At 46.9% G+C, this 13827-nt stretch overlaps 1 protein-coding gene across 1 annotated transcript in view; it reads left to right on the top strand.

Annotated features, from left to right (window-relative positions):
- Positions 1 to 9423: 9423 nt before the first annotated feature.
- EVL (Enah/Vasp-like) overlaps positions 9424 to 13827 on the top strand; it is a 146632-nt gene continuing 142228 nt past the window's right edge. The window contains exon 1 of the mRNA XM_081910667.1: positions 9424 to 10084. Coding sequence (XP_081766793.1) covers positions 10080 to 10084 — 5 coding nt within the window. The 5' untranslated portion in view covers positions 9424 to 10079. The remainder of the gene's footprint in view (positions 10085 to 13827) is intronic.

The raw sequence follows: 13827 nt of genomic DNA, 5'->3' as shown, positions 1-13827 counted from the left end.
TCCTACTGCAACCAGCACATAGTACTGGATACAAGAATATAACTGTATAAATATAACTTACATATTCATAAAAAATATGCTGCAGAATTACAGAGTATTTTTTGGTCTTTAATTTTGCAAGCAGTTTTGCATATAATTATTTGGGGTTTTTTTAAAACAAAACAACAATGCATGAGTGTAAGTGAATGCTCAATGCAGGAAGTACTGCAGTGTGACCAAGGAAACAAAAACAGAGACAAACTCAGAAAAATGCTACAAATGTTTGTTTTTAATGTGCATTTGGGAAAATGCAATTTTCTAAAGAAACCAGGCACATTAAAAATGCCTTTTGATAATACATTTTCCCTTGGCTTCTAAACGGTAGTTACAGAGTATCTAGGCAAATCTCAGTCAGGAGTTGGAGAGTGCAGGCAACACCACCAAATGGGCACTCAAAAAATATCTCCAACTTGGCGCCATTAAAAGAACCTGGGTCTTCAGACAACCTTTGAGACCAGGTAACCTAGTTATTATCAGATGGCACTGGTCTTTTCCTTTAGTGTGTATGGTTTTGTTTGTTATACAGTGGTACCTCGGGTTACAAACACTTACAGACTCCACTAACCCGGAAGTAGTACCTTGGGTTAAGAACTTTACCTCAGGATGAGAACAGAAATTGCATGCCAGTGGCGCGACAGCAGCAGGAGGCCCCATTAGCTAAAATTGTACCTCAGGTAAAGAACAGTTTCAGGTTAAGAACGGACCTCCAGAATTAAGCTCATAACCAGAGGTACCACTGTCTGTCTTTTGCATTAATGTTTTGCTTCCAACTTGAGTCTGTCTCTCTTTTATAAGACAAAAGTGAGGTACAAGCATTTAAATGAATTAAAGTACAGTGACTTTCCTCCCAGGACTGAAGTCCCCCTCCCCAATATCCAGACTTGAAAGAATGATCCTGAGGGCAGTGGTAGTCTTGGCACTGTGCCTAGTGAACTGCCAAGTGGAAACTTAATGTTCCAAGTTTTTTTTAAAAAAAGAAAGATTAAAAAGATGAATTTCTCTGTTTCTTCCCAGCTTCTGTATTCCAGTACTATACTGGACCAATTAGGCATTATTGGCATATTTCTGTATTATTTTAACAACCTTTTTATATAAAAAAAGAATAAAACCATTTCCAGAGGAGGAGTAATAGTTCTCAAGCATGCAGCAAAGAGGGCACAGGTCTGTTCCTTAAAGCTCTGTATCCAAGCACTATTTTTTTGTCGTAGAGTTTTCCCCACAGAAACCCACTCTTTAGCTAATCCAGAATGCGGCAGCAAGACTGGTGACTGAGAGTGGCTGCCAAGACCATATAACACTGGTCCTGAAAGACCTACATTGGCTCCCAGTACGTTTCCGAGCACAATTCAAAGTGTTGGTGCTGACCTTTTAAGCCCTAAACGGCTTCGGCCCAGTATACCTGAAGGAGTGTCTCCACCCGCATTGTTCAGCCCAGACACTGAGATCCAATGCCGAGGGCTTCTTGCAGTTCCCTCACTGCAAGAGGTTGCAGGGAACCAGGCAGAGGGCCTTCTCGGTGGTGGCGCCCTCCCATCAGATGTCAAGGAAATAGACAACTACCCGACTTTTAGAAGACATCTGAAGGCAGCCCTTTTTAGGGAAGTTTTTAATGTTCAGAGTTTTATTCTGTTTTTCAGGTTTTGTTGAAAGCTGCTCAAAGTGGTTGGGAAAACCCAGCCAGATAGGCAGGATAGAAATAATAAATTTTTATCATTATCATTATATCATCATCATCATCATCATTGCACTCAATGGAGCAAACGGCAATTCAGGTTTTCCGCAGATTGTTGACTGTTCCGATTCAGCTTTAAAGATTGGGTTTTCATGGGGAAAGCTCCGAAGCAAAAACCAGACTGCTTGGATAAGGAGCTTTAAAGCACAGGCCATGCCTGGAAAGCACATAGGAAAAGTGGATAAGCCCATAGTGTGGTTTGCCTTTTTATTTTTCAGATCCCCCTACCCCAGAATGTGAACAAATCCAAATGCTTCTCTTTGGATCGAGAAAATCGACAAAGGGTTGGCAGTGCCCATCACTCAAGCAAGCTAGCCCTACAACCCCTCCACCCTGAACTTGGGAATTGGAAATAACAGGGGGGTGGGATCATGTACAACATGGTTGCATATACCCGACAAGAAATATAATTGATGGGAAATCCATATTCCATTGGAAATAGCCATTGCCTGCCTGAAAATATGAAGTCTTAACAGTGAAGAGAATCTTCCCTCACTCGTAAGTTGGTTCTGTATTGCGTTATGTGGCTTCCCATCCTATCCTTCCTCTTAGGATTATTTTCACCCTTACTGATGAGGGTAGCCTGTATCTGTTTGGCTTTTTTAAGGGAAAGGGCCATAACTCAATGGTGGAGAATTTGGTTGGCATGCAGAAGACCCAAGGTTCATAGAACTATAGGATTGGAAGGGAGCCTGAGTGTCATCTCGACTTACCCCCTGGAATACTGGAATGTCAGTTAATTGATTTTCCAAAACAAAGATAAATAAAACATATACTCTTACATGCAACATTTTTGTGTCTTCTTACTTACCATGCACATTATCGCGCCTGGACTTCCTTCCTCCCCTACATCGGCTTTCACAATTAACATCCTCTCTTACAGATTCTTACATACACTCTGTCCACATCACAAGATTTATATTAACCCTGCTACAGTCTTTAAGCTTCTACAATTATTTCGTAGGTACTCAACAAATTTACTCCACTCCTCTTCGAACTGTGTTACTTTTTGGTTCTGAATCTTACAGGTCATTTTCGCCAATTCTGCGTATTCAAACATTTTCGTCTGCCACTACATTAAAGTTGGGATTTCCTGGGTTTTCCATTTTTGAGCCACTCGGATCCTAGTGGCGGCCATGGCGTACATAGATAATTTATGGTCCTCTTTTCTTAATTCATCCCCTATTATCCCTAGCAAAAAAAGCCTCTGGTTTCTTTGGGAAAGTGTATTAAAAAGGTTTTTTTCATTTCGTTATAAATCATGTCCCAGAATTTTTTCATTTTTTCACATGTCCACCACATGTGCAAAAATTCACCATCTTTTAATTTACACTTTCAACAAGCTTTGTTACTCTATACATTTTTGCTAGTTTAACCGGAGTGATATACCACCGGTACATCATTTTCATTAAATTTTCTTTTCAAGTAGAACACGCCGTAAACCTTGCACATTCATCTGGAATGTCAGTTAAAGCACCCATGACAGATGGCCATCCAACCTCTGCTTAAATACCTTCAAGGAAGGTTCGATCCCTGGGAGACACCCTGGCTGCACTAAACAGTGCTGAGGTGGATAAGCCAGCAGAATGATCTGGCTTGGTATAAGGCAGTTTCCTGAGTTCCTTCATTATGGCAGCTTGTCTACTGGACAGTCAACAAGCATGTATAAGTAGAAAAGCCATTAACATTTCACCTTCTGAAAGAATTAGCAGTAGCAGCATGGATACATTCAGTCCTGAGGAAACATTCCAGAAGCTTGGGAACAATGTCAAAATCTGCCGAATGACCTTGCAGACTGGAAGTTGGCCAGTGGCTATGCAGATTCCTACATGCGTTGACCTAGCAGCAAAGATAGGCACTAACTCTTGTCGACTTTTGGCAAGGATTTTATTCTCTTCAGATTATAATGTGGAGGACCACTCTCTTTTCTAAAGGAGCTGCAGGATTGCTTTCAAAAACATGCTTTTGGTGCAAGTAAGTTTTCTCAGAAGAGCATCTCTCATGAAACTGAACCTGTGTGTATGAGCAAAGTATGCCCCAAACACTCTACTCCACAAAAGTTAATGCTATAATAAACTCGCTGGTCTTTTAAGTTGCCACAGGGCTATTTGAAGTTTCCCAATCAGACAGTGACTGGTGTCATACTCCTGCTGATACTTATTTTATTTGGATATATTTATTGAAAAATATTAACCACCCTTCAACAAAAGATTCCAGGAGACATGCAAGAAAGACGTTCATAAAATATGGTGCGCCAAAGTGAATAAAAGGAATTCACGCAACATACGTGTTTATTTAAATCGAACAAAGATTTAAATACTAGGGGCTGTGCTCTCACCCCACTTGCCATCATTAAACCACTAGTACTTCCATAGACAGCATCTTAAAAAGCAGAGACATCACCTTGCCAACAAAGGTCCGTATAGTTCAAGCTATGCTTTTCCCAGTAGTGATGTATGGAAGTGAGAGCTGGACCATAAAGAAGGCTGATCACCAAAGAATTGATGCTTTTGAATTACGGTGCTGGAGGAGACTCTTGAGAGTCCCATGGACTGCAAGAAGGTCAAACCTCTCCATTCTGAAGGAAATCAGCCCTGAGTGCTCACTGGAAGGACAGATCCTGAAGCTGAGGCTCCAATACTTTGGCCATCTCATAAGAAGAGAAGACTCCCTGGAAAAGACCCTGATGTTGGGTAAGATTGAGGGCACAAGTAGAAGGGGACGACAGAGGACGAGATGGTTGGATAGTTCTCAAAGCTACTAACATGAGTTTGACCAAACTGCGGGAGGCAGTGGAAGACAGGAGTGCCTGGCGTGCTCTGATCCATGGGGTCACGAAGAGTCAGACACGACTAAACGACTAAACATCAACACTTCCCTATCGCACCCTAAGCAACTATTGAGCTTCCCTTTTCTTTTTTCCAACTACATTTCTGAACCCATTTTTCTGCAATTGTACCCATTTTCACCTTCAATCCCATATGCAGGCCTCCTCCCTCCTTTTTGTGTTCCACCCTTGCATGGGGACACCCGCACCCCCCGCTATTCTGCACCTTCCTCCTTCCATACGTTGTAACTGTTAAGCACTCTTTTCACCTTTTGACCAATTATGAAGCCGCCACACACCCCAATCCCTTGACGGCCTTTTGGACCCCTGCTTTCATCTTCACCCCCCCATTTCCATGCCGCTGCCTCTCCTCTCATATTCTGCTGCTCTGCCCTTTTTGTACACACAACCATTATTACGATCTCTGTTACTTGGAAGATGTAGAGAATCTAAAGAGCAAACCTGCCAGTTTGCTTGTTCAGTTGGAGATGGTTAAGTTCCGCTGATGGATGTTGTTCCATGCTCACCCAAATACATTGATGCTCCCCCAAGCATAATTCTCATTCAGAAATGGAGGCAGCCCTTGGCCAGCAGGAGTGAGATGCCTAAAACAGGAATCTCAATATAAAGAAAACCCATAGAGAAAGTTCTCCGATCCAGATATTTCCAAAGTGGCAAATTATGGACAGGATTCAACTAACAAGTCCCATCAGCAGTAGTCTTGCATATGGAAGGAGAGGAAGATAATTCCATCTGGATAGCTAAAATGCTTTCACTAATAAAGTAGTAGTAGTAGTAATAATAATAAATTATTTATACCCCTCCCATCTGGCTGGGTTTCCCCAGCCACTCTGGGCGGCTTCCAACAAAATATTAAAATACAGTAGGCTGTTAAACATTAAAAGCTTCCCTAAACAGGGCTGCCTTCAGATTTCTTCTAAAAGTCTGGTAGTCGTTCTTCTCTTTGACATCTGGTGGGAGGGCGTTCCACAGGGCGGATGCCACTACCGAGAAGGCTCTCTGCCTGGTTCCCTGTAACTTGGTTTCTTGCAGTGAGGGAACCGCCAGAAGCTGGACCTCAGAGCTGGACTTCAGTGTCCGGGAGAACGATGGGGGTGGAGACGCTCCTTCAGGTATCCTTCATGTAAAATGACCAGAAGAACATGACATTGATTTCCTCCTTTTGGCTGAAACTCCACAAACATGGAATGACTTCAATGCATTGGCATATATGTATTATGATCGATCAATTGATTTTTTTATGCGTGCAAAGACTGACCGTGTACATAGCCTATGGATGATGCTGTAACTTCATCCTGGGGCAAGTGATGGTGGAAACGATATTTAACGCCAGCTGATAGTGGTACACACTTGTAAATCCTGAGTTGATTTGCCAAAGAGCGAAGAAGTGCCCAACTAATGCACCTACTGGCTACCTCCACTGAGCATTGACAAAGCAAAAGGAGGACTTAGCAATGTGGCAAGTAGGTTGTGATGCTCCACTGGCACATTTGTCATGTCCTCTCACCACCACACATACACAATGGGGACAAGAGAATTGCCTATCTGGTTCAGACTATGGTCTATTGAGTCTCGCATTCCTTTTCCAAAAAATGGCTGGCGTGAAGCCTTTTGGTACTCAAGAGCAGGGCATGAAGGTGACAAGTACAGTTGCTGTTTGTCTTCTGTATCTGCACAGCTAAGTCCCATTTAGCTATCATGGCTAAGAGCCAATAGGAATATAAGGCCAGTCGTAAATTCATGCTAATACAAGATGACATCGTTCCCTACGGTGGCATTTTCACTGCAAGGAAGAGGCGCTTGTGGGATTCTCTGCCCCGGGTGCCAAAATAAATTGGCTGTCCTTGGGTAGCAAAAGCGACCTATTGCATGAGGTGGTGTGTGCTTTTCTAATGTGTGAGTGGTGAATTTGGGCTCGGGCTTGGTAGTGGGAGGTGGAAATTTGCTCGTCCGCCTCAGGCAGCAAAATGTCTTCAGCTGACGTTGCAATAAGATTCCAAGTCCAGCGTCCAGTATTTTCACCTTAAGATGGCAATGGCTAACCTATGTCCCTCCCGATGTTGTCCAGCTCCTTCAGCTCCCATCAGCCCCAGCCAGCATGGCCTGTCATGGGAGCTGGAGTCCAGGAACATCTGCAGGGCTGCAGGATATCCACTCCTAGTTTAAAACAGGGAAAGGGAGGACCACTGTCTGAGACTTTGCGGAGTCTGAGAAGACAATGCAGCGGGACTACCAAGTTCTCAATCACCACCACTCAAGGCAACTGGAATTGCATTGCTCAATGCAGTGGCAGACCTTGTGCCATAGTCCTGTGCTGCTAGCCAAGGCAGAGCTCAGCGGAGGGAGAAGCCAGCCAACCAGCCAAGTCTCAAGGAGGGTACTGGCCTGGTGGCAGAGTCTGTACACAAGGTCCAGTCCAGTCCTAAGGTCATGAGTATCTCAGTACACGTAGTCAGACGATCTGGGTGGGGGGTCAAGAAAGCCGAGGGTCCAAGGTCTTAAGAAGCAAGAAGCAGTGAGATCTGGTCAGGAGCAATGAATGTTGTTTCCAGCAACCAACCGAGGCAGGAAACCCTGCTTAAGAAAGCTGGAGCCAGCTGCTTCTCATCAGGAGCAAGAAGGCTGATCAGCAGCAGGTGGAGTGTCACTTCGCCTTCTGCTCCTTCAGGCTGCTACTCAGCAGGTGAAGCTGACTCCTGGCCCATGCCTTTGGGGTCTCAAATTTCAGCAGTGCCCTGTGTGACACCAGAATTTATCACCTTTGCGACCAAACTGGTCACAGTCACCTAAATCTGCCTCTGTTCAGTGCCACAGGGATCACTGCTGACATTATCAGGCTTTTTTTGTTGGGAGTCATTCTGCAAAGAAACAGTAAAGATGTTTGTACCTTTAAGAACTGTTTCTGTGAGCTTTGGGCAGATTGGGCACAGCTGGTCATGACTACGAAAGCAGGAAAAGTTGCAGTTTGGATTTGTCTGCAAGAAAAAACACCCACAAGCTTTCCTGTTTGTTGTTTTGTAATAAAGCCTTTTATTTAATTTGGTTTTACACTGGTCTCGTGGTGTCATAGCTTCTGTCATCTGCTACCCGAGGAAAATAATCCCTCTAACATTTTTATTTTGGGCATCTCAACCACAATCCTCCTTCCCAAAATATCTCCTCCCTTTTCAGATAAGTGTGTTTAGGTGACAGGTGTGGCTGATCCATGACCCAGGAGGCACATGCAGTGCCCCCCGCAAGTCCAGAGAGAATGATAGTCAATGGAGAAGAATGAATGGACAATGGATGAATGAAGGGAAGAGTTTGGGTGCATGAGAGAATGGACGATGATGATGAGGAATGAAGGACAAGGAAGGGGACAAATGGGATGTTCCACCCATTTTTCACTTTGCCCCACCCACCATCACCTAGTGTGTTGTCTCCACCAGTTCTCCCCAAGGGATTGCAGCCTTCAACTCTGAAAACGCTGCCCACACATGAATTAGGACTTTAGGCTTTAATAGATAATAAACAGGGACCTTTGAGTAACCCAAGACAAGACAGTCAATAAGGAGGAGTGCCTACAATTGTCCTAGAAATTCTCTGTATGTAATTCTCAGGATAATAGTTCTGGGCTAACAAGCCTGAATTAAGAACATCTATGAACTTTACTTAAACAAGCCTGTTTAAAAATCTGAAAGGTTTAAGAAATGAGAGGGTTCCTGTCAATCAGCATTAGCACCTTTGTGATGTCGAAACAGAGCAAATGTGTTTTGGGAAAAGATATACTTTGGCATCCATCTCTTAGGAAGTTTCTGCGAGTGGGCATTTCGGAGACCACCCCAAGGTCCTCTTAACAGAGCAAATACTGGGTTGCCCAGATGGGAATGTGTCCCTTGAGCTGGAAAATGTCCCCCACCCCAGTCTGAGGGCCCCAGGACAAAAATTACTCCAAGAAATTGATTCGTGTTTGTTTTTGTCACCGAGGTGTTTTGTTCTTGTCTTGGCAATGTTAATCTTTGGGAATAAAAAAGTATATTTCCCCCCCAAACAGAAACTGATCCAGAGAAGCAGGCTTTTTCTGAGATATCCCTTGTTTGGTTTTGAGACCTTTCACTGCTCCTAGGGCACTTCCAAACACCAGTTTATTGTGGCACTGGTCCTTCTGAAGCCTGCGAGTTCCCAGCCTCTCCAACATCTCCATGACGTCACCCGCACCAAAGCGCCGCCCTGCATTACCCCCTCCCCTTTAATCCGGATTAACTGCTTCCAGCTTTTATTATTATTATCGGATTTTCCTGAGAAACGGCAAATCCGGGTAAAATCGAGGGGCGGGGGGCGGCATGTGATGGCATTTTGAAGAGGACGACGTCATACAGGCGCCGTGCAATATGTCCATGCGTTGCGCCGAGCAGAGTCCGCAATAAACTGCCCCGTTACACTGCAATATACATTGCTACCACCCCAAAAGGGTTTGGGGGGTTGTAAAAAATAAATAAATCTGGATTAGTGATCCAAAAGGAGCCCCAGCCCTTCCCCGTCTGCGCGTGAATTTCCAGATTAGGGTCATAGGCAGTGGCTTTCTTTTTTTTTCCATTTCAAAAAATTGTTTTTTCCACCAAAAAGGCTAAATCGGGATAAAGGCGAGGAAGAGGGAAAGGGCTGCAATGTCGATGCCAAGGCGTCTGGTGCGCGCACGAGGAGCCCCCCGTTCCCACCCCACCCCCAATATCCTGCAAGAATCCACGACCGCTCCGGGTCCGGAGGCGCGCCTCGCTCCGTGGTGGCGCACGCGCGCTTCGCCGCGCCCGGGCGTTGCATGGCCGCCTCGCGTGTGCGCTTTTCTTCCCCGCCCGCTCTGTGCGCGTGCCTGGACGGGCTGGCCAGGTCGGCGATGCCTCGGCGAGAGCCGTAGCGGCGGCAGGCAGGCAGGCAGACGGGCGGAAGTGTCTGTCAGCAGCAGCGGGCAGCCGAGCCCCGCGGGCTTTGTGCGTTTCCTCCTCCACCTCCTCGCCGTCGCCTCCCTCCCTCCCTCCCTCCCGCCCCACGCCCACCACCCTCGCCTCGCCACATCCCGGGAAAGCGGAGCGGGAGGAGGAGGATGGCCGGGCCCCTGGACCGCTTGCCCGGCGCCGTGGAGAAGCTCCCCGGCAGCTAGCGCCCTTGGCCGGCGGGGACGAAGATGCCATTGCGCGCCAGCCGCAGGCCGCCAGGAGCAGCAGCAGCAGGGCGACTGAGCAGCGGATGCAGCGACGCCAAAGCCCGCCGGGCTCCCTCCTCCTCCTCCTTCTCCCGGGCGCCGCTCCTCCATTGAGCATCTGACAGCCCGCAGTAGCGCGAGACGCCGACGCCGCCGCTTTTGCAGCCGCCGCCGCCGCGCTGCCGAGCCCGGGGCCCGGGCAAGAGCTTCCCGCTGCGCAGTGGGAGCTGGCGGGGAGACGCCGGCCAGAGGCGGCTGCGCAGAGCTCGACTGCGGGGAAAATGAGGTGAGTCAGCCGAGCTGCGGCTGCCCCGTCCTTCTTTCTCCTCCTCCTCCTCCTGCTGCTGCGCGCCGAGCGCCCTCCTTCCCTCCCTCCCGGATGCTGCCGGGAGAAGGCGAAGGGAGAGAGGCGCGCTCAGGCAGGCAGGCAGGGACCCCTCACCTGGCAGCAGCCGGGCAGGTGCAGGCAGCGCCTCGTGAGGAGAAGAACTGGCGGGCTTGGGGCAGAGACGCACCCAGGCGCCGGGATAGGCTGGGCATGGGGTGCCTGCCTCGCTACCTCGGGCCTAGCAGCTGCTTTCGTTGGAGCCCCAGCACCTACCTTCCTTCCTCCCCCCCTCTCCATATCTAGGAGTGGAGGGGAGTTGCCTGTGCCCCTTAACCGCTGCTGCTCCGAGCAACCTTTATTAAAAATAACCCTTTGTGGCAGGTTTGCTGTGGCACAAGGGTCAGCTTCCTAAGGGAGGACTTTTCCTCGACTGTCAGAATATATGCCTCAGTTGGGTGCCAGGAGATGATCAACTTTTGGGGTGTTTCGTTGTGACAGGCAAACATGGCTTTGCCTCTGGGATCTGCCACATATCCTGTTGATCTCGGTTCTGCTGTGGGAAGCTGGTTTCTGTGGATGAAGCTGCTGTGAAAGACACCAGAGTGAGCTAGACTCCAGCTGCCGCCGCCTCCCTCACAGTTGGCAACCCTAAAACTGAGATGATGGGATAATAACCAGGGAGGGAGCCTCTGAGCACATGCAGAGGGCCTTGTCCTCAGGACAGAGGCCTGATTCATGTGGTGCATGTCTTTCTGGCTTGCCCACTGCAGGAATTAGCGATGCCATAATTCGCAAAGTGCTGGATGTTACCCGAGCCGTGCTTGGAGTAGTCCCACTAATCTCAGTGGGTCTACTTTAAGCACGACTAAGTCTGGGTCCAACTTAAAGTCTGGAGGCAGCAGAGAGACATGTCTTGTTTCTTCAAACGTTAGAGGCTGTGTTGGAATCATAACCTGCCCTACAAAGTCGAGTCGGTTGTAGGTGGTAAGAACCAGCTGCTTGGGCACCTGAGATTAAGGTGTGTGTGTGAGAGAGAGAGAGAGACGAGGGTGGCACACTTCCAGGTGCAATTCAGCATCAGTGCTTCTCTTGGAAATGTAAGCAGAGCTATTCTGGCAGTGTGCATCTCCATCCTTCCTCCATTGAAAAAAACCCTAAGCGTCACTGCGCCTCCCAGTCTTTCACCAGAATGGATCCCATGCTGGTGGGTGGTGTGTTTTAGACACGATTGGCTGTCATTCCTCCAGCCTTTTGACAGATTGCACGCTCTGCATCCTGGCAAGCGGTTGTGGGGTTTTGTTTTTACATCTCATTTCTGCCCCAGCCCTTGTTTCTGCTGTCATGTGCAGCTCCCGCGAATGTAACACAACGCCTTAATTTCTGTGCTGGAAAAAGCAGCAATGCCTGCACTATGTACTCTTGAGTATCCCCAGGAAAAGAAAAAGCACTGGGGAAAAGTACTGTGTGTGTTGTGGCCTTTGTTGCTAAGTGTCCATGTCTCTGCATATGTATATAGATTGCCATCCTAGTCCGCAAATAAATTTGGTGCCTTTCCAAGTAACACGAGGTCTTCCACCGAGGTGTATGTGTGTGCATATAGGTGTGCTGGCTCTCCCAATTCATGCAGAGGGAGAGGGAATGGGCATCAGTATGCCAAATGACTACGTAGTGCATCATGTGGAGAAACACAGAGAAAGGTGCATAGCAACAGAGACGGAGGAAACGCGCAACTCCCCTCCATTGGCAAGAATGTGGGTGTGTTCATTCCTTCTGTTGCTGCAGCCTTGCATACCCTGTGCTTGGGTGTGTTTGTGTGTTCAGAGGTTTCTTGCTTTATCTCCGTTGATGTTTGTCTATGTCTTTTATTTGTTTACAGGTGATGTGTTTGGTAGGGGGGAAACCTTAATCTCTCCCCTCCCCTCCCCCTTTTATAAAAACGTGTGTGTCGGATGGATCCTTGCCCAGTTGATTCTCACTCCTTTCCTTGCCCCCTTCCACCTCTGTATTCAGTTCTGCTTTCTGTGCCTGTAGGATGCAGATGTTGGCTAGGCATATATTTGCGGTATCTGCCTCTCTGCGTGTATTTTCTAAGGGAGACAAGGGGAATGGGAGTTCTCTAATAAATAAAAACACCCCTGGGATCTTCTTCCTTTATTACAGTGTGGCTGTCTTGGTGTAGTTAGACATACTGCAGCTTGTGTGGTGGGAACACACTCTCCCCCACCCCCTTTTTTTTGCCAGTGACTTTGGAAAAGATCCAGGAACAGAGTTCTGGCTGAGGCTACTGGTTTAGCAGTGCAAATTCTGTGCAGATGGTATAGTTGCTCTTGTGTGCGTGGCATTTCATTATTTATATGACAACCAGTTGGGGAGAGATCAGAATAACTTGGGAAGGAAAGAGCCTATCTTTACGTGACCTTTGTCTCTCTGAGATAACTTCTTCTCCCAATTCAGAGGACCACAATAACAGAACCACTCATATTTACAATGGCTGGGTCATGTTATGCTGAGATAATTATTCAGTGTCAGAGAATTTTGCTTCTTCCTCTTAAGGGCAGGTTATTTATTAGGGAGGAGTTGGGCATCCTGGAAAAAACAAGATTGTCTCCCAGTCTTTCACCAGGATAAATTGATAAAATGCTAGTGGGTGATGTTTTGGGGGTTGTTGCCCCCCCCCCATAATTGACTGTCATTACTTAAACCGATATGGCAGATTATGTCAGGGGTTATAAAAAGCTGCAGACAACACATCAAAATAGCTCACCACCAGCATGGCGCTGTGTGTGCCTGTGCACATTTTGTCTCCTGCTAATCCTTGACACTTCACATGCTATTTGGTGCTTTTCTCAACGCTTCAGTTTTACCCATGCCTTTTAGGGTTGTGGTCAGTAGAACCCTGTGTTACAGTGAACTAAAAAACGACCAATCTTGATTACAGCCAATTTAAGGATGTTTGTTTGTGCTCGGGACTTGAGGTCTCTTTCTGTTAAACGCTGCCCTATTTAGTTAAACCATGTTTAAGCTCAGTTCAGACATCACATCAGAGATGTGGTTGAGGAACCTTAATTATGGATTCATGTGTTGTGTGAAATAGACAAACTATGGTTTGTGATTAACTGCAGAACCAGAATTGGAAACCATGGTTTGAAGCGGCTTTGGAAACCATGGTTTGTGCTAACTGGCCTGTTGTTATTTATGAATTGACCAACCGTAGCTCTTGCCGCTGTTTTCCCCCCAGAGCCTGTTGCACCTTGGAGAGCAGGATTGGACGTATGAAACAGAGTACAGAGACAGTTGAAAACCAAAGCCAGCAAGCTACTCTGAGCCATATTTTGCCTGCTGTGCACTTGAAAGCTTTGAAAGCATGGTTTGGGCTCTTTAGCATGGTTAGTGTGATAGCTCTATGGTATTAGGACTTCTATGCACAAGTATTTGGGATGGAGACTTAAAAAGCCACAAAAAAGAGATAGAAATAGCTGGCTTGTGCTCAACCATCATAGCCGCTTCCTAATGTCCAAACTGCACTGTTCGTCCTCTGTTGTCAAGGTCCATTGTGCCTGCCATAAAAAAGTGGTAGAACTTAAGGCAAGCCAGGTTATTTCACTTTTTCTGGTGGGTTCTGCACAAATGGATGTTTTGCACTGAAATTTCCTTGGGATCATTTCCCCTCCAGTTGTCTGTTTGTGAAACTTTAACCAAAA

Source organism: Podarcis melisellensis (genome assembly GCF_964234715.1).
Source record: "Podarcis melisellensis genome assembly, chromosome: 1".
NCBI classification, from domain to species: domain Eukaryota; kingdom Metazoa; phylum Chordata; class Lepidosauria; order Squamata; family Lacertidae; genus Podarcis; species Podarcis melisellensis.
Note: the sequence above shows the minus strand (reverse complement) of the source record. Positions and strands in the feature narration are given on the sequence as shown.